General features: G+C 39.9%; 1 protein-coding gene across 4 annotated transcripts in view; it reads right to left on the bottom strand.

The window, feature by feature from the left end:
- gria4a (glutamate receptor, ionotropic, AMPA 4a) overlaps window positions 1–25450 on the bottom strand; it is a 116418-nt gene extending 90968 nt beyond the window's left edge. For all 4 annotated transcript variants that reach the window (XM_063494205.1, XM_063494206.1, XM_063494207.1 and 1 more), the window contains exons 1-2: window positions 25094–25450; window positions 20124–20282 (exon numbers count right to left, since the gene is read on the bottom strand). In XM_063494205.1, the coding sequence (XP_063350275.1) occupies window positions 20124–20282; window positions 25094–25187 (253 nt within the window). In that variant the 5' untranslated portion in view covers window positions 25188–25450. The remainder of the gene's footprint in view (window positions 1–20123; window positions 20283–25093) is intronic.
- Window positions 25451–27098: the final 1648 nt, after the last annotated feature.

The following is a 27098-nucleotide window of genomic DNA, read 5'->3' as shown; positions in this document are numbered from 1 at the left end:
AAATAAAACACTGAAAAAAGCCAAACAATAACATTTTTAAGTTATCTAAGTGACTTATATATCATGTTTAACCTGAGTAGTGAAAGTCAGCGGGGGATCTGAAAATGATTTGCCAGGAGTCTGGTGTTTTTCACCAGCTCCAGTGAGCCTTGAACCCCCGGCTAGCTATCGAGCTGGTGGGTAACAGACGTCTCCGAAAACGAGAACCTTTACAAATATGCGATGTCTTGATAAACCGAGCAGATATTTGAAATTTCCACACCTACATTCTCGCCTGAAAATATTTTGTGACCCAGAAAGAGTAATAACAGTAATATTAAAACGAATTGGCTGGGCCAATTCTTGTTGGAAACTGGAATTGGCTGGGCCGCGCTATGAATTCTGGGATAGGTTGAGCCACGAAGGATACACCCAACCCATCCTTCAAATCTGGTGAAAAGGAGGACGCATTTGTCGGCCACATCTGGAGAAATCTAGCCACATAGAAAATGATTACTTCAAGTTATTTCTGATAAACCTTTTTTGTTACCATGACTGTATGTGACCCGGAGTGAGTCAACACAAGGTGTTTACTTCATCAGAGTAGACTGATACCTAATAGCATGGATTAAAGATCATCTGGACTATCATTCGTGTCATGGAAGACCCAGGTGATTACCCTCGCTTTTCAGCCAATCGAGAGTAGCCCAGAACTGCCCCCAAGATAGTGGGATGGGCCTTAAACAAACTCAGGAAATCAGGAAAGTGTTTAGTGAGGTCAGAAATGAAGTGATAAGTCAGTGTCACTAATAATAGTTAACATTTTGCAATTAGAGGTGGTGCCCTGCTGGTGAACCAAAAGAATGTAGTTTTAAGTCACTTCTTCAATTCATTTGTGTTATATACAATTTCTAGTTTTAACTTTAAGGTTGTAAAAGTCTGGCTGAAGATTCTGTTCCATGGGGATACTGACTGATGTCGACAAGGCTGTTAAAAAACTCTTCTGTAGCAGGCTCCCTGGGATAGTTCCTCAAAGCAAGACTCTGCATGTTGCTTGGGTTGCCTGGTTGACAAGTCTCTGCAACGCTGCATGTAAGTCTCAGATAGCGTCTCTGACCGATTTAAAATCTACTGCTCTTATGTTTGGAGGAAAATTGAAAAAGAAAAAGCAAAACTGTGTCATTGTCCAAATACTTATGGGCCTAATCTAATATCTATATTTTCTACTATTTGAGCTAAACAGAAGCTATTCCACATTGCCAAAATGCAGTCTTGCATGATCCCTCGACCATGTACAACACAAGCCCAGCCTTTCTCACCCTCTGAAAATCTAATCTCCCTTTCCTCTTCTTCTTCTCCCTACATGACTGCACTGATTATTACCTTCCCATATGGAGAATATTACTCTAGTATGCCATCTGTACTATGCTATCATCCTATCATCCCCTTGAGTGTGTGACTGAGTGTGTGTTTGTGTGAGGATTAGAGCCTGTGGGAAAATGAGCAAAAAGAGTAGCATGCATGTGCATGTTTATAGTTGTGTGAATGAGCATGATGGAGAGGGAATTTAAGTGCCCATTAGGTTGTGCCAATAATGCATCTGTGTACAACCTGCTTTCAGCTACATTGTATTTTATTCTTATGCAAATATCAAATCAAATCAAATCAAAGTTTATTTATATAGCACATTTCAAGACCGAAGTACACCAAAGTGCTTTCCATAAGATCATAGTACAGATAAAATCAAGTATAATAAAATTATAAATATGAAAATACAATAAAATAGTTACATAATCCAATGCAATCCGGATGCAGTTTGCCCTAATTGACCTTAAATGCAATGTCGAACATGTATGTTTTTAAACGTGATTTAAAAGACTGAATAGAATCCGATGCGCGTATATGGAAAGGAAGTGTATTCCATAATCTAGGTGCTGCAACGGCGAAGGCACGATCACCTCTGGTTTTCAAGCGAGACCTGGGTTGCACTAAGAGCAGTTGGTCTGATGATCTTAGTGCTCTTGTGGGGCTATATGGGCAGAGAAGATCGGCTAGGTAATCAGAATATATAAATAAGAATAAAATACAATTAATTTACAGTTGATTAAAATTATACACACAACATGACAATTTTTTATCTGTACAAACTGATTAAAAAAATAATAAAAAATGTCCCTTTTAAATTGGTTTAAACTTTTTAGGGTTTTTAGGGTTAAGATCATTTGCACTCTGTTTATTTCTTCCTTGAAAACGATTGTGATGACACAGTGTAGCAATTCCCACATAGAGCTGATTATTATGGTAGTTGTTCTTTTTCTGTGTAGATGCTGTCACGATTCTTTCACTGTTTTCACATGCTGTCATCATTGTTAATTAATGCATACAAGATGACTGATCAGGAATCCTCTTTCAGCTTGTGTAGCCTCTCTATGATCTCCTCTCCACTCATCAGCAGCGTTGGGGTTGTAACTCAACAAAAGTGAGGTACTACACGCCACACTGTTCTCCCTGTAGAAAGTAATTTGTTTAACTACTCTTTACATTACATTACATTAACCTCAATCCCACATACCAAAATCCTCATCCTAATGAAAACATAAAGACAATTTAAGTGTAAACATATCAAACCAGTTATAAGATACTTCGGAGGGGTCGCTAATGAAATTATACTGCAGAAATATGGATAGTAGAAATAAAGGTACAAGCTTTGTACCTTTACTACCTTTACTTGTTAAAGATCAGGCTCTGGCTGCTGGGCTCGGGTCAGCACACACTCAGCTTCAACATCACTCTGGGTTCTTGCTAGCTTATGCAAACTTTGTGTTAGCAGAAAAGTTTGCGCAGATGTTTGCAAAGAGCCGATTTTGTGTTGTTCAATGCCGTTGTTTCTTTCCTGGTTACAGTTTGCACTTTAGCCTTGTGCTCTTGTTTTTCCTTGCAATAGGAATAAAACTAATCTTTATTTCTCCACCACTCAGAAACTGTAGGCCTCAACTGGTATTCCTCTTTCCTGCACGATCTAGAATTGCCTGATTTTAGTGCAAGCGCTGGGAAGAAAAAGGCAAGTTGATGTGTGTGTTTTTTTTTTCTTATGTTGAGATAATTTGTGACAGAAGTAACTGACTGCAATGAATTTACTTTAGTTCAGTAATAAGTTACATTATTGCATTTTTTAAAAGTAGTGTAATTAATGTAACACCTTTAAAAATAATGCATTATAGTTCTGATCTTTAGAAATAAACACAACTTAAAACTTTCTGATATATTTTTCTGTTGTTGTTTTGAAGAAGAGTAACCAGCTCAGCTTTGACACGCCACGCTCTCATACAGTTTTAATGGTAGTCCTATAAGTAGAATTGCAAACTGCACTTTGTTCTCCTAGTCAGGGGCATCAGAATTGAATGTTTCTCTCTGTTAAGCATGTTTAATGCATATGTATGCGCTTGTACGGATCGCTATAACTGGAGATGGATGGATGGATGGATGAACACGGATGGATTAGGGGGGGGGAAACACATCTCATTTATATTCTAGGTATTCACAGACACAGCCTTTACACGCCTCAATAAATGTGGAACACACAGCAAAAGGTCCCCTTCAGAAAGGAGCAACAGCCGCGGATCATCAAGGCAGTTTGTGATCGTGTTTAGTAAGTACCCTCTGGTGACTCGTCCAACTAAAAGGGACCCAGATGGGAAGGCTTTGACCTTTTTTGAACTTTTTGTGCACTGCCAAAAGGTAATGTGAACGCTCATCTAGTTTTCATTTCCCAAGTCAGTTGCTCTCTAAATGGAGTTAGGACTGAGAATGTGTCACTGCTATCATAACACAGACTGAACATGTCACACACGAAGTTTGAAAATTTCATTTCTATATATATTAATCTAATATATATTCTATTATATTTGACTACAGATAAGTAGGCTGGAGCCCACTCTACCTATACTAGTCATTTGAATTAGCATTCAATCATGCTTTATTGTTCTACTCATTGGCTTTACAATGAAAAGAAACACAGTAGATTTTTGATAAAATAAAAAAAATATGTCAGTGCTACATGGTTCTTATTTCTTTTATTAGCATTTTAATGAGGCTCAGTGGGGGAAATGTGGATATATGTCTAATTCTGCATAAACATTTTCAAACAGACAATTAAAGTCACTTTTTTAAGGTACAATCTATCTAACAACCGCTTGTTAGGCGAGAGTGCACTAAGGCAACAGCAACTGAAATAACCACTTGTTACATCTAATGCATGCAGAAGAGCATGTCTGAGCACACTTGTCAGTTCTTGAAGATGGTGTGAGGACTATTTTCTTGGCACACTTTAGGCACCATAATACCAAATGACCATTGTTTATACACCACACACGACTTGAGTATTACCAGTCCTTCCTGCCAATTCCTGGGTATTGATCTTTCACTTTATGACCACGGTGAATCCATCTTCTGATTGGTAATTCCTCTGGGATAATGGTGCATGCCACAAAGCTTAGAATATCTCAAACTAGTTTCTAGAAAATGACAATGACTTCACTGTCTCCACAGTCACCAGATCTCTTTTGGATTACAACAGACATTTTTAAAACTGACGATAATCACAGCTGTAAGCACAAGTGCTGGTAAAGATGTTCTGCTATTGCACAAGATAGTAATAACACAGTGCCACAAACTGCAACGGCAATTAAAAAAAATGCACCTACAATCTCAAAAGAAGCTTTGAAGCTTTGATATAATTAGACATTTTATCAGGACTGTCTGGGTTCGTATAAATTGTTAAGTTAGCCTTGTGGTCCAGAGTGATAAGATTTAAATAAATATGGGATTGATACTTGGGAAAGAAAACACACTCCTGTAGTTTAACCTATTACATAACGCATCATGTACAAATAGCCCCACCAAAGGTGACTAGATGTTGAATTATCCAGAAGAATTACACCAAATTTAAAGTGCAAGTCTTCAGTCTGCAAAGTAACAGCTAACTATAGCTGTGTGTGGTGAAGGCCTTCAAAACAGTAATTACAAATACATTCATTTGCCTTGAGTTTTGCATTGATTTTCCTTTACTGGTGCTACCTTATCCATCCTTATTTATTGATAAGGTGTTTTTCAGTTCTCAGCTGGTCAATATGCTGATGTAATGTGTTTGGACATTTCCAAGGCATTAAATTCTAGTGGTTTAGACGTCCCACACTTTTTCTAATATGCTCACAAGCTGGCACACATGCACAATGTGACACATTCTGGAGCATTAAAACCACAAATACAAGCACCACAAGAGCCTGCAACTGTGTTTCACTTGGTTTTGCTTTGACATGTTTCTTTATGATTAGAAAAGAAAAACTCCAAAGGAACCGCCGTATGAGGCTGTGAGTTTTGCCATGTGGTGCTGTGCCTAACTTCTGCTGCATGAGTAAAAGTGTCAGAAGTCTGCCTTTGGTTCAGCCAGGAAAATCCTGCTGGGCTCCAACCAGGGTGAAAAAAAGAAACACCAGTATCGAAGACGCGCAGTACACACATACAGACGAGTTTGTATTGATGACACAGGGGTTTTCTTTATGTTTGTGTAATTGTGAAAAGAAGAAGGCAGACACACAGAGTGCTCCGGCGTAAAAATAGAAGCAGGGGAGTGTCCATCCATCACTGTGACTGTCTGAAGGGCCAGATCGATTGCGCGTGTGTGTCTGCATGTTATTTGATGCACTCCACTACCTCAGACAGAAGAGCCAGAATGTGAGTGGGCAAACTGTGATGTGACTTTTGAAACACAGGCACACATATTGCCTGGCCTCTCTCTCTCTCTCTCTCACACACACACACCTACACAGACACACACACACACACATACACACAGGTGCTGTCAGGAAAAAAAAATTGACCTCTAATGTCGGTAAACACACAAAAAAGACTAAGTCCAAGCATACACAGCAGTTGTCTTTCAAGTCATCTAAAGGTTAGATGACTTGCTTTTACCCAATTGCAAAGTGTGTCTGTATATGTGTGCACAAGAGTACCTGTCCCTGTGATAATCAGCAGAAAGCGCATAATTCATTGTTTTCCTGTATTTCCATGAGAGGCTTTTTCTCTCCTCATATCAGTCCAACTACTGCTCTGATCTGTTTAATAGCTTTTTTCACATCCTATTTTGTCTCTTCCTATTTGTAAGTGTGATGAATTACCTGCTGGTTACCTTGGAATGTGTTACCCTAGCAGAATACCAAAGAGCCATTAGAGATGAATTGGTTCAAGGCTGACACTGGCCTTAAGGTTGGCGTATCCTACAGGCGGAAATGTGGTTTTAACTAACACTGAGAGCAACATGCATGTTTTTTTTTTTCCTTCCTTTTTTTCACACATGCACAAGCACACTCAGCTACACACACGCATTAGGTTTCGCCATTTACAGTGAGAGTGGGAATAATTTAGGAGTACAAATAGTTCGGCTTAAATAACACAACGGCAAATGCACTTTTTTGTGTGTTTTTGTGTGCTTCTGTGAATGTTAGTGCATGCGTGCAGATAACACCTTGGTGTGTATGTGTCCGAGTGTGCGTCTGTGCATGCGTGTGTAAAGGTCATGTCTCTCATCTCTAAGTGAGCTTCAGTGAGAAGAGCTGAGTGGCAGCACTCATCAATATTAACTAATGCCCTTCCTTTCATCCACAACATAAATCCATGGAAACAAACTCACACACGTGGGCCTCAGGAAGGTCTTGCTGTTTGTATGTGCGTGTGTGTGATATATAAAATAAATACTTTACATATCACTGTATTTACAGTACAACAGTGCTATACAAAATAAACTGTTTGACGAGCTATTGCAGGTTTACTGAGTTCCCAGGTTCCACTTTGTGGCAGGTGACAGATGATGTGAAAACGTAGGTGTAGGTTCAGTGTTGGCTTTAGCAGCGAAGGTGTCAGCTTGAGTTTAGATAAACACACTACAGACACATCACAGGTTTTGTCCGACACCAAAAGCCTTTTAACAGCTAATGAGTAATGAGGGAGAGTAATGACAGACAGAGGATGGCGCGAGAGAGAAATAGAAAGTGAGAGAGGAAAAAAATAGCAAGTGTAAATGCGAGGTGAAACCATATCTTACTGAAAATGGGAAAAAGGGAAAAGGAAAGATGAGGAAAAACATTAAAAAGGCAACAGACGCGCACTGTGTTTATGTTTGTAATTAGGTCCGAGTATGTAAACGGACTCTCGTGATGGAGGAAAAGCAAAGCGAGGGGAATTTAAGGAAGAGCAGAAAGTCGACAAATGGAAATCCTTTGATCAGAACACGAAAACAACAGCAGTAAAGCCGAGAAAGTGAAGAACAACAGAAAGACGTCACAGACAATTACTGCGAACACGTCTCCATTCAGTATAAACACCCCTGTGTTTTGCTAAGGCGACGCGTAACACTTAAAATCCTCTGTCATCTCTTCTCCAGCTTTTCATCTTCCAAACGCCAGAGCGTGAAAAACAAACACAGAGGAAACAGACTTTTTTTTTTCTGTTTACAGCATAGCTATCATGCCTACTGGGAAAAAAGAGATCTTAATGAAACACATTAGACAGATAGAGGCAGTTGAGGCACTGCGTGAGTGCATACGAGTGTGTAGGTGTGGGTCAGTGTGTGTGTTTAAGAGGCAGAGTCGGCCTTTCATCCGGGAGAAGTCAGATTACCTGGAGGGAACATTGCTATTCACTGAGACATACTGCATGGTCTAATAATATTATTCACTCTTCATTACTACCGGGGCTTGAACAAAACGGCAAGAGAATACAGTGCTGACCCGCAAATCACATCCACCCAAAAAAACAGAAAAAAAAAAGAAAAACCTCCATCCACCTGATTGATGTTCTCTGCCTAACCACAGTTAATTGAAATATTTTTTCTCATTGTTGCTTTCACATCACTTGTCTGAACAAGACAAAAACAAAACAAAAAAAACATACTGCAGTATGTTGTGGGAGGATTTAACTTAACGGTTCAGTGTTGGTAGTCTGCAAAACCTGCAACACGAATGTGGCACAGTGTCTCATCTCGCCTCAAGGTACAGCAGACCCACAAAAAAGAATTTCATTAATATGGGTTTCAGTGCAGCTTTAGCATCAGTCTGACTCCTTAAATGTAGATCCATTGTCCCTTTTTCACTTTTATACCAAAATGTTTTTATATGTCAGACTGGGAATATATTGTTTCTATATATTATCCAAACCACCTCTCTCTTTCTTACACAGATACACAAGCGATTATCACCATTTTGGAATTTCCTGAGAGGCATTTTTAGACAACAGTGATATGTACAAAGATTAAGATTTCCATCCATCCATCGTCAATTAACAGAACGGTGGTGGGACACCTGGCACCCCTGTTGTTGATGCATACACTGGTGTATGAGTGTGTGAACGTTAGCTTAAAAGAGGCGGGGTACACAATCTATCACAGGGCTAACAGAAAGAGACTGACAACCATTTATACCCACACCTGAAGCTAGTTTAGGCTAATCAATTTAGCCTAACGCACGCATGCCGCTAACCACCACATGACTATGCCACTCCCGATTCTTTTTTGAAACATTTTAAACAAAAAAAATACTCCAAACATCCCGTCCATCACAGCCTTAACTATCTCTGAAGGAGACAGAATCTACTGCCATTAGAAATCCTCTCACTAGGAAGATGCTAGGTCTTCCTAACAGTGGACTTTTTAATGAAAGAATTGAAATACACTGAGAGAGTGCATGTTTTATTGTACCACAAAATAAAATCAGATTATCTGAGGCAGTGTGCTGAATCATTGCAACATACTGTGTGATTTAATAATATTGCTTACATTCTGGTAATCACTGAAGAGGCTGTAGTAAAACAAAGCAACCGAGCAATTCTTCAGGGAGCACTTACAGTGATCCACAGGAGCCCCGCACCCTACACGTAGGCAGCTGTTCAGCAGTTGACCATCAGTGGTTATTTTACAAAAAAGAAATGGGGGGAAAATATGAAAGTCAATACTGTGGTAAGATAGCCAACCACAGATGGTCATGTGCATGTGAACCTAGCGGTCAAGAGAAGTCAAAATGAAATAAATGAGATATATATCCACACTGTACCGTGAGCGCATTTTCAATGACTGAAAGCACTGAATCACAAATGGCAGTAACTTTTATTTTTTTATTTTTTCAATTGTTTGTTGCTCATGTGAAGCTTAAATGCACTAAAATACATCAATGAATAGCTTTAAAGTAATAATACACAGTTATGACATGCAGTCTCCACGCTACAAAACTGTTTTTAATGCACTGTGAGGGAGAGCTGACTCTCATGTTCATGTTCAGTTTGGATTCCCTGTAGTTTTATTCATTACTTACATTTTCCTAAACCATCAATTTTATCACATTCAACCTTTCAGCGTCACCGCTTTTGTCCAGTGATCTATGTATCCACATTCTCCAAGCCCTTAGCCGTTGTTCTTTAAAATCGTTCTGACCTGTCACTCTTCCTATTAAAGCTGTCTATCGTGCCTCCCTCCACCTCATCTCGGTTTTCCAGGGTGTTGCACTCAAAGTCTCCCTCAGCCTCCCACTTATGTCTAGTCTCTAGGCACCCTGGGGCGCAGTCAAACTCTCTTCATCTGGGATTTACCTTAATGATTCATTGGAGTCTATCCGCCAAAAATGCTTTTTTACTTTCACTTTTTTTTCTCTCTTGCAAACAATCTCTTCTTACTGAAATTCATTTATAATTTGACTTAAAACACACTGAATGCTCACTGAACTCCTCCTGTTTTATGTCAGTGTATCGGGCACATCAACTTGCAACAGTGAACACCACAGCTGCTCACACTAGTGAGCGCCAAAATTTTTTGACCTCGCTGTGCTCCGTGCACAGCTGACTGCTCACAGGTCAACTGAGTGAAACGTAGTCTGTTTAGATCGCATCATCACTGATACACATAGTGATTATAACACACTGTGTTACAGCCGTGATTTATATCAAAAATCCATTCATTTCATTTTTTTCTTTTTGAGTCACAGCAACTTTTAGTAAACTCATCGATACTGATGTTGAGGAAAATTTAAGAGGATTTGTGTAAGCATGATTATTGAAAACCAGTGTTTTTCAATCAGCTGCTGTATGTAATTACATTGGTTGGTCCAAGTCAGGTGTACTCAGAGAAATTTGTACTTTGCACTCTACAATTTCACCTCAGCATCAAACTTGTGTGCAAACACTAGTATCTCTTTCAAATGGACTCAAACTGTTTGTGAAGGATTAGGATCTTCAGCTAAAGCTCAACCTTCTGGAAGCAGAAGACTTCATTTCAAAGTCTAAAGGCATTGTGTTAGATTTGGAACAACACCAGGCTATGCATTCCTCCTCCAGGGTTGAGACAGCCAATGCTGATTCTAATGTTAAGGTCTTGTAGTGTCTCAGAGAGAACATTCAAAGGAAACAACCTGAACTATGTGGTATGTGAAACTGGTCCAGCGGTTCATAAGAACATGATCTTGAAAGCTTCATTAATGTATCATCACAATTCTAGGAACAAAAACTAATATTAACTCAGGACAAAATAGGAACACATAAAACATTTCAAATGTACATGGCTCACCAAATTAAAGGGACGCTTTTTAAACAGAGAATAGTATCAAGCCAATTAAATGTGTGGGATATTGATCTGGTTGGTTAAATGACAGAGGGGGTTGTTAACCCTAACTAACCCTAACCCAACTCCTCCAGGATGGCATATCAATACATGGAGATTCCAGGAAACAGGCAGTTACTCTAGGCAAGCTGGCCAGGGCCGTAGAAAGTCCTTCACCCATCAGCAGAACCGGTATCTGCTCCTTTGTGTGAGGAGGAACAGGATGCGCACTCTGAGAGCAAACTAAAAAATTACCTCCGATAGGCCGCTGATGTGAATGTGTCTTACAAAAAATCAGAAACAGACTTCATGAGGGTGGCCCAAGGGTCTAGTGTCCTTTAGTGAGCTCTGTGCTCACTGTCTATCACCGTAGAGCCCAACTGGCATTTGCAGAATTGGCAGATCCTGTTCACCCTGAGTACATGTGAGAGGCAATAAGAGGTCTGGGAAACTGTGGAGAATGGTATGCCTGGTTTGGTGGTGGGTCAGTTAATGGAGGGACACACAGACCTCTACAGGCTAGGCAATGTCATCCTGACTGCCGTTACTGTAGGTGTTATCTGATGCTACCAGGTTTCACCTCAGACTGTCCAGGAGCTCAGTGCTTCCCTGGTCCAGATTTGGGAGATCACCATTTGTCGTCTCATTAGGAGTATGTCCTTAAATTGCGAGGCATACATACAAGCATGTGGTGGCCGTATTGTACAATTTGTATAATTAAAATGAGTCGCTGCAATGAAATTTGGAATGGAAAATGGACTAACTTCCCGCATAATATTTTCACTTTGATTTTTGTATTTGAATTGAGCCCCATGTAGGTTGATAATTTTCATTTCTATCAATAATGTGGCATCCTTTTTTTCCAAATACATTACCCAGTCTATATCACTAAAGACATCCAGGATGACCCCCCTACCCACCCCCACCCCACTATTGGGATCTGATATGTTTAAAGTTCCTTTGATTTTTTTTAACAGTGCACATTTATTACTACCTGGAAGTGAACAAAATAATATTTTAGGGACGCTTCCTGTGATGTTTAAATAAAATTAACGTTACCACCAATGTTCCCTCTAATTTTTTATGTGTCTGAGCGAACACACAAACTCCCTGAGCGATCCCTTGCACCACTGTGAGCGACATCAGACGTGTGCACTGTGGTCACGCCAGCATCGAATCCATCCAAGTTAAATAGTTTATTAAAATCAAATCAAATTACAGCATTTACATTTATGTTAGACTACCTTTAATTAACTGCTTTAGCCCATTTACAATGAAAATGTAAAAAAAATCTAGTCATTGACCTGTGTAGTATGTTAAGACTATTGGAAGTAAAAATACCTTGAACTCCAATTTCGAAAACACAACTTTCTTTCTTTTCTTTTTTTATAAAGCTCTGACTTGTATTATGAGTATGAGTCTGTGGTCTGGGAGAGAGTCCTGTAACTCTCTGTCTGCAACATATAGTATATAATGACCAATGCTGGGCAATTAATTATATAGTTACTTCTTCAAAAAAGTAACTGAGTTATGCAAACAACGTTTTTTGCAGCTATTTTTTTAAATGCAGCCAATGCATTTTTAAATAAACATTTCAAACTATTTACAGAACAATCAGCTGTTCTGCATCAAATCTGATGCCACACAAATTATTTGTGCCACTCCAAAAAATAATTTCTGTCCACTATGAGATAAAGGAGAACAACAGCCTGATACCTGCAGGCCTGACAACAGGATGTATCCCTCCTGTAACACCTGTAACATCCAGCAGTCGTCTCATTGCTCATTGCTAACAAAACTATTGACTACACTACACACTAACTACACAAGGTTTGCGCTAAACGTCTCAAATCTCTCACATCTCAAAACACCGCCGTCACTCCTAAAACTTCCCCCCGTTTCTTAACAACTAGCTGCCACGTTGCCATATCATTTTTTGATTGGTCGACATGGTATTTTTTGGACGAATAGGAAAGGGGAGGCGGGGGGTTTTGTTTTTGCTCACAGGCGGAGAGTGCTTTCGAGCGTTTTCCTTATAAAACGCCGTTTTTACCGTTTCTTCCTGCAGTAAATATAAACAACGATAGTATTCAGGAAGAAAACCAAACATTGCATTTTTTTTATATCACAACTCTGGTTTTACGTGGCCTATCAACACAATTTAAAAACTGGTATGAAGTCCACACTTTTCCCGTCAGTTGTTCCGTCTGTCCTGCTCACATCTCCAATGGTTGTACACGTTGTCATTAACATGGCTTCACTCCACATCAGCCACGCTGCTTTGCTAGCTAAAACACCGGTGTCGGCACATAAGGACGCTGTCATAGCCTGTCAACTACGTTGATTGGCTGCGTATATACGAATGTGAATCGCATTATTGGCTGGACTATGGGATAAGGTGGCATCGTTCTAATCCCATATGGGAGCAGCCAGTCACTTACTGACTCACACTGCAAAACAGAATTGTTAAAGTATTAATTTTAATTTCAATTCAGGTACTGTCAGTTTTTTTTTTTTGTGCGCAACGCAGATTTTCTGTGCGCAGAGACTGTGCCAGCAGTGCGCAATTGCGCACGTGCGCAGCTTAGAGGGAACGTTGGTTACCACAATATTAACAATAAACTAGGCAATGTGTCTGGATACCAGGAAAAAGCATTTTTCCTGGTATTTTGGGGATGTGGAATATCAGCACAATTAGTATAATTCAAGACAAGTAACATGAATAAATGTAGGTTTGTTGCAAAATCAATCTCCTTGCTTTTCCAGGGCGTTTTAGATATAATTTCAGTGTACTTCCTCCAGTGTGGTCATTATGAAGACATATAACCATGCAAAACATCACAAATAAAAAAGATCATACAGTGCCATTACTGAGCCACTCAAATCATCTACAAGATGACAGAGCCTTTTAATGAAGGAAGTGAGTGAGGTAAAGCCACAGAGTAATGCTGTATATGAGTGGAAAGGTTGGCAAAATCAATGTGTGTCAAGAAGACTGTGTAAAAATTTGTATTTATGTGTGTGTGAGAGTGGGTGGTGTTGAGTTGTAGCCATCTGTTCCAGGAATCTATTTAATCAAAGCTCCAAGCCTGGATATGCAGAGAAAATTTAAACACTGATGAACTCTTTTGAAGTGTGTGGCTACATGTGTGCACACACAGAGCTCATTGTCATCCGTGTATCAACACCATTTCAATCACTACCTAAATCGGTGCAGCGTATCAGTCATTTTCTTGTCAATAAGAAAGGATCGGGCTTGTTTCCACTTGGCATCTTTAAAGAAACACGTTGGAAACAAGCCCCTGAAAAACAGCAGGGCTAAGAGCTGTTGACAGAAATGATATCAACCAACCTGAGCTAACTGGAACCCTGGCACACTCGCAATCATTTTAAAGCTACCCGTCACTTGCTGTTGCCTGTTCACCTGTACATTTCTATGACAGATTTGCATTCATAGCATCATATTCTTTCATTTACTTTGACATGAAATATTCCCCCTGCAAAAAAGTTACATGCAGGCAACATCGTGTTTTTTTAAGTGGGAGACTTCTGTAATCTACAACTGCGGTACTTCTGTTTATTTATTCATACAGAGCAGGAACTGTGCCGAGCAGAAGGTTTGCAACAGAGAAGGTTTTGCAAGAAATCTAGTACTGAAAAGGCGACAACTCTCTTTTCAACACTTTATTTTTTTCAGGGAAAATCTTTGACAATCAGAAAAGAACATCTTGTACCAAACAAGCAGTAAAAATCCCGACCATGCTGCCCACACCAGCCAAATCTAGATCCACTCACACCCCTATGGGAATGGGTCACATTCGACGCATTCGATGGGATTTGTCTATTCTAGAGCAGGAGTGCCCAAGCTGATAAGGTACAAAGGGTCACTGAACAGTTTGATGAGTATAAAAATGATGTAAATCATGTGCTACAGCTTTCACAGTCACCCAATGTCGAACCAGCTGAAAAGCTGAGGGTTTTCTATTGACTTATTAGACAGCCCACTCCACCACATCATCAAAATTCAAAATAAGACAACATACTTTGGAAGATTGGTGTTTCATCGCTCCATCAAAGGTCCAGAAGCTCAGTGAACCAATGTCAAGGCACTTTGAAGCTTCCATCTGACTGAGGCGCTTCATGTTGGGTTTTTACTTTAATTTGTTACCCATCCGTAGGTCTACTGTTTTGCTTTTTACTGCTCACTGCTGGTTATCCGTATCCACGGTGATGCAAACACCCAATAAGTTCAGTGTATCAGCAATGTTTTGTTACACTGTGTCATTTATTCTAAAAGTGGGAAGCACAACTAGCAACAGAGCTAAGATTGAACAAATGTGAAGTGTAAGCAGTTTATGATATTTTATCATTATCTATATACGAGTCTGTGTCCATATACTTATTAGATGTGTGAAGGCTGTTTTTTTTTTTTTGTGTGATGCATAGGTGGAAAACTCTTAATTGAGAAGACTAATTGCCGCCACATCTCTGAGCTGATTAATTTAGGAACAAAGCAAGACGGACACATCAAGGAGAGTCTGACTCCAACAGTTTGACTCAGGCAGGCTGCAGAGATAATCAGGTGCAGCCAGCATGTAAACGCAATCTGTGGCAGTCAATTATTGATTTGTGAATAACTGACTATGGGGACAATCTATATTAACTTTAGGTGGCAAATGAGGTCATGCATCGCAGCGATAATCAACCAACCACACCACACAGAACCACACATCCCGCCTAATCATCTTTACAGCTGTGCAGTAATGAATAGAATAGAAAGCAATAGAATAGAATAGAATCTCACTTACACCCAAACACTCATCATTATGTTTTTAAGCTTTGACACCACAAACAAAGCATAACCACCTATTGTTACAAATCGTTTCCTCTCAATTTCTTCCGTCTCTGCCTCTAATGCACCTTATCACTTTCTGACTATCTTCATCACACTCTGTCTCAATGGATTGTTTTGTTTTTCACAGCACACACGCTATCACGCACCTTAGTGGTGCAAAGGTTTGTAGACGCACACATACACATGCATTAACTGCATGTGTATGTGAAATCAAACACATGGATTAGCACGATCAAACCCTTGAAAAGAGATGGAGCTCTTCACCCAGTGGAGTAGTGTGGTTCTTTAGTGGGACACATTAATACAAACATCAATACACACAGCTTTAACAAAGTAAGACACAGAGTCACATCCTACACAGATATATGTGCTGATATAGACAGAAATACAAAGATTGATGAGACGAGGATATACGGATGTGTGACACTGCTATGAGAAAATGGTTTGTACTCCTGGGTGAAAAGAAGAAGCGATGGGGACCAAGGAGTTTCATGATCCATTCACACTTTCTGAATGTTAGAATAGAGAGGAACTAGCCAAGGTCAGAGGCAGTATTCCCTATTCAAATTCGGAGTGTTGCTCACCACCCGGAGCAAGAGTCAAGGATTAATTTAGAGATCCATTCGCCACGCCTGTGCAGAGGATAGGCGCAGTAAAACGCAATGAAGAGGAAGAGTCTGAGGAGATGGAAAGACAAGGAGGGGAGAGAGGGAGAAGTGGAAACCAGCGAAGGTGAGAGGGAGGGATGGAACAAAAGTGAAAAGAGTGGGCAAGAAAGTGAGAGAGAGAAAAAAGGTGCAGAGAGAAAGAAGTGGCTCTGCTTGTTAAGCGTAGCCTGTGGAGAGAGCAAGAGAGAGGGGAAGAGCCGATGGTTCGCATAGAACAGCCTCCTCTTGCCAACACCTGTGTGTGTGTGCGTGTGTGTGTGTGTGTTTGTTTGCACACTTGTAAGAGAAAGGTACACATATGATTCACTGAAAATAAACTTCAGTGGTTGTGTTAAGAGCAAGGAAGAAACGGGTCAGTCAGCACAAAAGTGTGGCTTCTTGATGATGGTTCATGAATGTGAATTCCTCCAAACTGCATCAACAGAATCCAAAGACTGAAACCGAATGATTTTGGAGATTCCCTGGATTTTCAGTTATCACAAGGAATTTGATATTTTCGATTGAGAGTGAATGCTTCTTTAGCCTTTGGATAGCAGAGGTGTGACAAGTACTCAGAGAGAATCAATGTAGGCACAGAGAGAACATGCAAACACAGAAAGGCAACAGTGCTAGACACTGTGATATATCTGGGAAACAAAATTATCCACCCTCTCTGAGAATATCATTTAACATACATTAACTATCTATATCTCTATATCTCTTCATTAGGAAAAAATGTAGTGCTTACACTGAAATATTTAGGCCCAAATCTCCACTTTTTTATGGCACAACAGGGTTTCTGATGGTCACATTTCTAAGTCAGTCAGGTTGATTGATTGCACCTTCATACTCCTCCCTTTACTTTATAAGAATGCAACCTGATGTTTATTCATTGTGCACCATCCCACTCACTCGCTAAGCTTAACAATGGACTGGAACAGATGCAGTGTGTGAAGGAATCTAAGGGTGGGAGGTTGTAGACTATCAATTTTCCAGTGACTGTACACTGTATTAACTAATCTATTCATTTATGTGGCTCTGTGGTGCAGTGTGTAGAAACAAACTTGGAAATTACATTGCACACTTTTGATTTATGATTGAATATAGCTAGAATTTGACTCCAGTTAAATCTTAGCAATTCCCTTTTGGGGGGAGGGTATGGAATCTCGAAATTCATTTTACTCGTGTAACAAACATAAAACTATTGTCAGGTGATGCTCTAAACATTTCAGATTCTGAAGCATTTATTTGTTCCTGGGAAACAAATTGATATAATATTGTGAAGACAAGCGGTGCATTGTTGTAAAATACTGTATTGATTTCGTACACAGCACCTAGTTAATAACCCTGATAGTCGATTTGTTAAAGCTTAATGAGATAAGGAGGTAAAACGGTGCAACACAGTCTCTTGAGAATTTCCCTAAAATAGGATGGATGGACTTTAGAACTGAGTTAACGAGGGAACATGATATGATGATGCCCTTGAGAGGAAAAACACATATTTTGCGAACAGTTGGATAAATGATAAATAAATTCTTTCTACTTAAAGCTTTCACTTTTCTGCTTTATCAAACTCACCCAATGTCTAGATTCAGCTCACCGAGAGTATCAATGAAACCTTATCCCCTCTCAAACATTGGCATAAAAGACACTGTTGAGTAAATTAACAAGAGCAGCTTGTCCCCATCTTAAACACAGCACTCAAACATGCAATCACAAAGAGTTGTAAACAAGCGCAGGCACACAACTGACTGAAACTGGGGCTTCTAGAAAACAAATAACTAAATGACTATCATACAAAATACACAAAGACATCCACAAGGGCATCTCTCAGTCATATGAGGTGAAAACAAGAACAAGGATCACATTGATCTAACATTCCCTAAACTGGTCTGCTTTCAACAGTTGGTCAAACTGGCGATGTGACACAAATCAGACTAAAGAAACAGTTATAACAATTCTGAACTTTGTGGGAAACAACATGAGTTGATTAGTATAAATTCAACCGAAAGTGTTATTCGTATTTTTTCACCCACTCTTGATTGCTGCTCAAATGTGTTAAGGGTTTTAAGTGGAAAAACCTAACACATTTGATAGCAATCAAGAATGGGTGAAAAAATGGGTTAAAAAACAGTCTAAGGTGGTAAACGGCCATTACTGAAATATCAGTTTACCATCCGTCTCTTGGCAATTTCAAAGATGACCATACTTTAATACTGACTTTTGACCTGATGTGACAAAACTTGAACTTTCTGGAAGATTTGAATCCTGCTACTGGCAAAAAAATAAATAAAATAATAACAGTATTTTATGAAAAGAGCATCATAACAAAAGCCAAGCATGATGGTGGTAGTGTGATGGTCTGAGGCTGCTTTGCTGCTTCAGGAAGTGGACGACTTGTCATAATTGATGGAACCATGAATGGAACCACCTCAAGCAGACTTGGGTTACGCAGTACAACGATGATCTGAAAGGTAAGTCCTCCTCTGAATGACTCACAAAGAAAATTAAGGTTTTGAAGTAGCCTAGTCAAAGTCCAGACTTAAATCCAGTTTCTTAAATCCAAACTTCATACAGAGGTTATCATCAGTGGCTGAATTCCTCTGTAAAGATTTCCTCCACAGCCATTTGGGGTTAGGGTCATTGCCATTTATCATAAACCCTTGATTGCAGTCATTGTTGCCAAGAGTGGCGCAACCAGTTATCATTTTATTTAGTTTAATTTTGTGTAATATTAAAATGTGTTTGATGATCTTACACATGTAGATGTGCAAATATGTAAAATAAATAAATAAATAAAAATAGCCAACAAAGAAAAATGTGTTAAAGCTAACGCTATCCAGAGCTTAGAGCCTCAAGCCAACAGCCTCGGTATGAGCAAAGGATCAAAGCAGTTATGAAAAAAATAATGGAGCTGAGTGAAAAAGAGAAAAGGGTGGATGTCCTGTAATCTAGTGAAGTTTTAAACATACTGTAAAATGATGTAAGTACCTGACATGTGATTTTTTACATAAATCTGTTCCATCTGATTTTGTTTGGTAAGGTAAGATTGGTCAGGTAAACTCAAAAGCTAATTTTTGAAATCTCTTTCTAATAGAAGAGCACTTTATTTATACTGTAACTTAAATGATTTCATTATGCAAATATTATATTGCATTGAGTGGAATTACATTTTGTGTCCATATGCTGTCACTTACAATTCTTGGAAAGAAAATTGCATGTGGCAAAAATCGGTATTCCACAGTTGGGGCTCCTCTATGAAGAGAAACCAGAGAAACCTGCAGCACATGCAGCAATTCTGACCTGTCGCCAACCAGCTGCCCATATAGCCTTGTTAACACTAACTTGCGAGTGCAAACATCGTAAAATCTCTCTCGTAGGCTTCCAGGTCGACAGGGAGTTTGAAGGATTAGATGTCATCCCCTCATGAACAGACAGGGATGGTGAAAGATTAGCTGTCATCTTTCAAAAGATCAGAGAGGACACAAGCACCAACTGTTCCCCTCTGTTCTGAACACAAAGGACCCATATTAAACACTGTCTGCAACAGTTCCCAGACTAATTTTATACTTGTAACAGACTGCAATATTTTGTGATGGGTTATATTATCCTTTTACAGATGGGAGTGATAATGTGAATAGAAGAGAATGAAATAAATCAGTCTGGGTAACAACTGCCAACAGAATTAACCACTTGACAGTGCTTCAAAATGCCACACAGCAACGACTTTAGCATTTATCACTGTTTCATTGTCTTGTACAGTGTCTAAAATCAGCACTTTAAAACATCAATTTGAAGAAAAAGACCGCTCGAAGCAAAATATGATACTGTGCATTTTAAAATATGGTTACAGTTTGATCCTTTGAACAACTTCAGGTAGAAAATAAAACAAATATTTATCTAAAATGGTAATGAGAGATTAGCTAAAGGGAGCAATAGGGATGGAGAGAGAGGCATGCTGTATGCATTTGTTGTTTAACCAGCCACATATTTAAGTACTTACATGCATTGGTGACTGCAAAGCTGTTGGCAGTCTCTATGTTGTCCACATGTGGAACCAGGTTAAAGGGAGCTTCCGTAGCATTAGGGCTGGTGTTGTGAAGGAAGATAGCTAGTCGAAAAGCTGTATACTCCTGATCAGTATTCCTAATGAACAATCCACCTAGAAAGAGGGACAAAGAGAGAAGAAGAGAGGCCAAGAAGGTAAGAAACATGATTCAAAAGAAAGGAAGTGAGTTATTGTAAGGCGGAGAGGGGTCGGGTGGAAAAAGTCGCGAAAGACGGAGAGTGACAGGTAGAAGAGTAATGAGGGGAACGAAAGATAAATGGGGAGGGCAGAGAAAAACAGAGGAGGGGAGAAGTGAGGAGATAGCCGAGATCTTCATTAGCTTTGTTATAAAAGGTAATTTGTCTTTTAGCACATCCTTGTTCTCTGTCTCACGCACAAACATGAATACCAACACATTTATGGAGGCTCACACTGCAGACTGCATTGATGAAATCTGAGAAAGACAGAGAGATGGAGAGGAAAGGAGAAGAAAAGAGAAACGACTAAGCTGTCGGGAAAGCCATCAAAGAGATAATGAGTCTGAGAGGACTTAAAAGAAAACAGATCAAAAAGGGTCAGCCAAATAAAGGAGGAGGATATGCCATGAAAAAACACAGAGTAACAGAGAGCAAGTGTTAAAAGTCATTGTTTTTTAAAAAATGAAAGCTTCCCCTCATACAATTCAGTGAAAGAGAATGAAAAGAAGAGGTAGGAAGAAACAGAAAAGGTAGCAGTATTGCATAAAACAGGAAAAAATGGCCAAATTAACAAGAAGATAAAACTTATACAGATACATAGGAAAAGAACTAGAGAGATAGATGAGACTGACAGATTACTACCTGTACTAGAAATGGAAAAAAAAAATGGGGAAAAAAGCTGTTAAAGGTCATGTAATCTTTTCCATGCATTCTCAATGGAAAAGATTCTGTTCTTTAACCTTGAAAAAATATGCTACCTGTAATATAACACCAGTAACTTCTAAAATCAACAGAAGAGACCAAAATGTTATAGATATGCTAGGTATTTGCCTTCAGTGAGACTTAAAAGGAACAAAATCTGAATTAAATAACTGGGTGAGACAATGTTTGAAAAGCTCTGAGAGTGACCCACCCACTAAACAGAGAAGCGTAGGGAGACATGAAAAGACTTTCACTGCAGTCTAGTGAAAAACTACACCCCATGATTCAGCACCTTTAGAAGCAAAAACTTCACTTCAAAAATAACTTTAATATGACTTCATCAGTCTCTCACATCACGATAGAGATATTTTGGCCAACTCTTCTTTGCGTTACTGAAATTCATTGAGGTTTGAGGTTTGTTCATGCACAGTTCTGTTAAGGTTCATCTCAGCATTTCAGTCAGTTTGAGCGCTGAAATTTGACTGTGTCATTGTAACAGCTTGAGTCTTTTCTTTCTCAGCCGTTCTGTTGTAGATTATTGCTATGCTTGGGATAGTCATCGTCCGGCTGCATGACTCAATATTGGCTAAGGTTTAGATGTCGAACAGATGACCTCCTATTTGACTCTAGAACACTTTGATGTACAGAAGAATTTAAGGACCACTGTGGCTGAAAAACAAGCTCATTGTTCAAAAAGTCTTGTCGTTTGTTCAGGTTCAGCTTTGCAAACCTAAGCAATGCTGTCATGTTCTATTTTGAAGAGGCTTTCTCCAGAAAACCCATCCAGGACACACTTATTCAATCTTTTCATGAACTTTTCCATTGGTCTGACCATTACGCAGTCTAACCATGGTGCAAATTCACTGGGAGGTCCATTCTTTGTGGTATTTTGCCAACTCATACCCGAATGCTTCAAAATTGTAAACTGGCAAAAGGTCTCTTTTTCTAGGGGTGCTTAAACTTGCTCATGATGAGGTGATCAAATATCTGGCAGCATGTGGCATCTACTTACCTTCCTAATTCCCGTGGAAACATTAAGGTTGTGCTTAGTTCTTCACAGGACTGCAAAGAGTGATGTGAAAATGTTTAGGTTTTTTTTTTTTCATATCACCTCATAAGAACAGAGAAAACCAGTGAGCGAAGTGGTTTGTTTGACTGAACCATCTGGGATGTTGTGTTGTAAACTGTTTTAAATGTCAATCACAAATGTACTCGGCAGTCAGAAGACAATAAAATAAGCCACAACCTAAAGGAGCTTTTAGAGCTATCGAGCAGTCAGTGCTGTTAACAGTCATGTCTTGTATTAGATATATATTAAAATTGTACGTATGAAAGGAACTCGCAGTCAGTCACTTTCTTATATCTTTAAAATACTTAGCAAGTACTTGGATAAATCATTTATTTAGTGTCATAACTAAAAAACACACCTGTAGCGCTTACTGGCAAGTAGTCCCTTGTAGGGCATCTATAAGTCCAGGCGGTTTGTTGATTAGCTATAAGTGCTCAGGATCAGGATCTTGTAATTTATCTTGCAAATCTCGCAATTTAACAGGCATTAGAAGGCATGAGCGCATCATTGGAGTTTTAACAGGTTTACACATGGCTACCTGTCCGTTTTTTTGGATTGATTTGAACTTTTTTTTTAATTTCCTCAAATTTTAAATGGTATAGCACACAGCTGTTTAACCAAGCTGCTCAACTTATATAACCCCCAAAAGAGCACTGAGATCATCTATCCTGATGCTCTTAGTGCAGCCGAGGTCTTAATTTAAGCATAGAGGGGATCGGGCTTTTGCAGTTGCAGCCTCTAGTGGAAAAACCTGCCACTTGATATTTGTACTGCAGTCTATACAGTCCTTTAAATCCCGTCTTAAAACTCCCTTTTTCTATTTTGGCTTTTAATTCCAGTTCAGTTGGACTTCCTGTTACTCTTGAGTCCCATTAGTGTCTTTTTTATGTTGTGGTGTCTTTTTTGGTTTGTTTTTAGTCAGATTTAATTGTATTTATTTGTTTTTATGTTTTGTTTTGTTGTGCTTATTTTACTGAGCTAAGATTTTATCTTGTTTGTTTCGTAAAGCACTAGGTCATCCTTGTTGCTTTTAAATGTTCTATTGAAATAAAGATTGACATTGACGTTAAGATAATCACATAAATTAATTCTGCCTAACATTACGACTTGAGGAAAACCAACGTGAATTAGTTTGAACCGAGTCAGGCTCAAGTCAACTGAATTGGATTACACGAGCAGACTGTGAAGCCTTGACATTGCTTTGCGAGAGAGAGAGAGGAGAAGAGGGGTTGAGAAAGGGATGACAGGGGAGGAGTTGGGAGGCAGAGCATATTGAACAAAGCAATTATCACTACATAACATGTCACTTATCCATGTGGCTGCATGTGTCCCTTTAATACATCAGCTTCACTCTGAGTTCTAGCGTTTCTTCTACAAAACCCAGACAAATAATCAGTAACCATCTCCAAATATCAAGGCGCACGTCTGTACACATACACAGAGACCTTACAGCTGGAGCATGTGTGGGAACTGCGCAAATTTCACAATAAATAATTTTGTGCAAAATTACAATTTCATCAAAAACTGAATTGTTGTATGGCTTATGATTAAAAATTCCAAGTGGCTTGTTCAAAAATGAAAATATATTTTAGTTTTAGGGTAAAATATCCTCTGAGAGGACACACACACACTTAACACGTACTGAAACTAGATGAGGACGTCATTGCAGTAGTTTGTCAAATAATTTTTTCTACATATTCACATCTTTATCCTTCTTTGTCTCACACTCTCTTTTTCACACACACGTATGTGAAAAGAAATCGTCTGTGCATCCACTGGCATTACACTTGTGTGCAATGCAGAGATATGCAAATGACTTCTCAAGTAAGCCCGAGAGCCAAGTGGATGATCATGTATGTATATTGGAGTGTTTTAAGGAGGATGGCCAGAGGGAGGGAAGAAAAGACTGCATGTGTGTGCTTTAGCATGATCGTGCATGCTTCATACAGCATGTAGATGTGTGCAAGCATGTTCACTGTGAGCATGTGTTGTTGAATGTTTAGACGCGTGCTTGACATTTGTAACTACTCAAATGCGCAGAATACACCAGGTGTGCATTACTCTAACTGTATGTGGACAGTGTATGTGTGCACATCCATGCTTGAATATCAGTGCAAATGTGTGTATGCGTGTACCTGTGTGTATAAAAAACAGGAAATATTTAGCGCATTAAGTTTATTGGCAGCTGTAGAGAGACAGAGTCAAGGAGGCGAATCTCATTATAGGACCTCCCAGCTGCCCCCCACAAGGAGTGATGCAGTGCATTCATTATCACACACATGCCTGGCTGGATGTGTGTATGTTTGTACGTGAAGGAAAGAAGGGGAGGAAGAGATTCCGAGCATGTGTGGTGGTTCATATGAGTAAACCCATGATTCAGATTCAGTTAACTTCATCTCAGATCTATTAGATGGCTTGAAATACAGGCTCATCCCGCACTGACACGGGGTAACTGGAAAAGGGCAGACAGAGAGAGAGAGAGAGAAAGAGAGAGAGAGAGTGTGTGTGTGTGTGAGAGAGAGAGAGAGAGAATACTGCAGTGTCTAAACACTGAAGAAGACTAGAAGGGAACAAAGCTCGCTGAAACATTCATGAGCCCCGAACAGCGTTTAAAATACACGCAAATACAGTAGAAGGACAGACAGAGTGAAAGCGTTTGTGTGCATTTATAAACCATATGAGTCACAACCGAACCAGCACTAAAATATCTTGGATTAGAAAAATAATAATAAAAGTAAGAAAAGATGCACCACAGAGGGAATATTCCTATAGTTATATGTTCTTCTGTTCCTTCATTCTTAAGTGAATTTCTCGTGTTATACAGAATCTTATGGTTTGCTGGGTCCTGGTGCACCTTTTTTTCATGGTGACTGCTGTCCGCTAAAAATCCACCAAAATTCCGTGTAGTGTGTCAGATCTGAGTGTCCGTGCGTAAAATCAGTAATCCTCCAACTCACCTATCTGCACTGAGCTGGGGAAAGCCCCTGTCGCCAGCCCCCAAAGGGCGGAATACACCCCGAGAAAGTGCCAAGAAAAAATTATAATCCTCATTTTTCTTTAATTCAACCCCTTCAGAAACTGTTGAGAGACATCGAGGGAGATGGGGAAGATGCGAAAAGACAGAAAAAGGCGCTAGAAAAAAAAGAGTCGGGAAAAAAAAGAGAGAAGAAGATAAGAGAGGTTTTATTTTCCCCCGTTTCCCGGGTCGTATTCCTATTCCATGGTGGTTTCGGTCGGTTCTTTCCCTGCAGTGTCCGCTCAGGAGAAAGCTGTGGGTCCGGTGCACATGTGAAGACAGGGAGAGAGAAAGAGTGAGGGGAAACTCGTAGAATGATTGGCGAGCAGGGAGAACAGCCTGCATGGAAGAACTGGACATGCGCGCCCAGTCTCTCTCTCTCTCTCTCTCTCTCTCTCTCTCTTCAGCTCGTCCGCCCCTGCTCTGTCTCTCACTCACTCACTCACCCAGGGTTAGACGGACTGTTTCTCCAGCTCCTTCTACATCTTCCACCCTCCTTCTCCGACGTCTTTAGGTTTGCTTGAACCCAAATGGTAAATTCTGGACGGGTTAAAGTGGAGAGAAAAACACAATAACAGAACTCATGTTTAATCTGTCAATGAATGATTCACAAAAGGGGTGCGCGGGGCATAAAGTCAGAAAATCAAAGTGATTCATTTGAAAATGCGACGTTTAACATAAATACTGTTGGGTTTTGGGGGGGGTAGTGTTGTTGTTGGTGCGGTTTAAGTCCAAAGTGAGAAAGAGTGACAGAGAACGCGCGCTTGTGAATAACTAATTACATTACGAACCCAATCCATCCTCACGCAGCGCTCCACTCCGCTGTCAGTGCGGAATATGTGTGTCCAACCTGTGCAAACCTGTGAGGGAAACCTCAAGCTCTCTTTAACTGCCGGACGCCGTTCGCGCCCCGGGTGCCAGCTAAAATCATCGTTATTTCAACGTCACGACCCCGTGAGCGCAAACATCTGCCCAGTGAGGGGAAAACTGCAAATACAAGAGAGACAGTGCGACCATTCCTTGACACGGGCTCATAAAAGTCTGAAATAATGAGATAGTCGGAATAGCTTAGAATAAGGGAATAAAACGGCGGAAAGGGAATCATAGCCCGGAGTACACCGTGTTATAGTGCGTTATGTTAATGCCATATCCCATTCAGAGTCGTTTAATCTAGCCTGCCGGTAGCAGGTCGGTAAAACTGACAGACGGTCTGGGATCGCGTAGTTACACGGTGGAGAGCACAGTTTCATTTTTCCAGATGGCAAAACGAAAGGGTTGCTTCACGGCTTGTCCCAGTGAAAGATGTACTCTGCCCGTCTTTGAAGGGTTTTCCCGGTCGGTTGCAAGAACATGCGACTAAATCAAACAGCCTGGAAAAATGCGAGTTCAACATTTTCTTACATTTTCCACTATACATCTCTACCCTCCGAGAATGTTAATTCACTTAAAATTAAGACTCTCTTTCCGCGATGTAGCAGCGTGCAAACGGGTGATTTCATTTGATTTAAAGCTAGAGTTTTTCCATAGAAGCAAACACTCTGCATCTTATTGTAGCCTGGCCTTATTAGAGTGCTTGGATGAACAGGGTGGCATCGTTGATCTTGGCTGGTTGTTTACCCCCATGGGGCAATATCATGTGCAAGCATTTTATATTCAAAAGCTACACGCTGAGGGTTCATGTATATTCAGAGTCCTGCAAACCAGTGTCCAGCAGTTTGAAGCCTCAAGTTCCTCCACCGCACTGACGAAATCTGTCCATGGTGCTGAAGTCAAACTGCGCTACAGGCAGGCTGACTCGTCACTGCTCTCACACCATGTGCCGCTGAGAGCAAACAATCTGCAGGTATCGCTGAAAACAATCATCACACCAGAACATAATGCTGATGAGTTACTTCCCTCTGGACAAAGGTGTGCTAATTAGTACCTACCTCCTACTGTGACTGTTA

This window comes from Pelmatolapia mariae, linkage group LG14, assembly GCF_036321145.2.
Source record: "Pelmatolapia mariae isolate MD_Pm_ZW linkage group LG14, Pm_UMD_F_2, whole genome shotgun sequence".
Taxonomy (NCBI): domain Eukaryota; kingdom Metazoa; phylum Chordata; class Actinopteri; order Cichliformes; family Cichlidae; genus Pelmatolapia; species Pelmatolapia mariae.
Note: the sequence above shows the minus strand (reverse complement) of the source record. Positions and strands in the feature narration are given on the sequence as shown.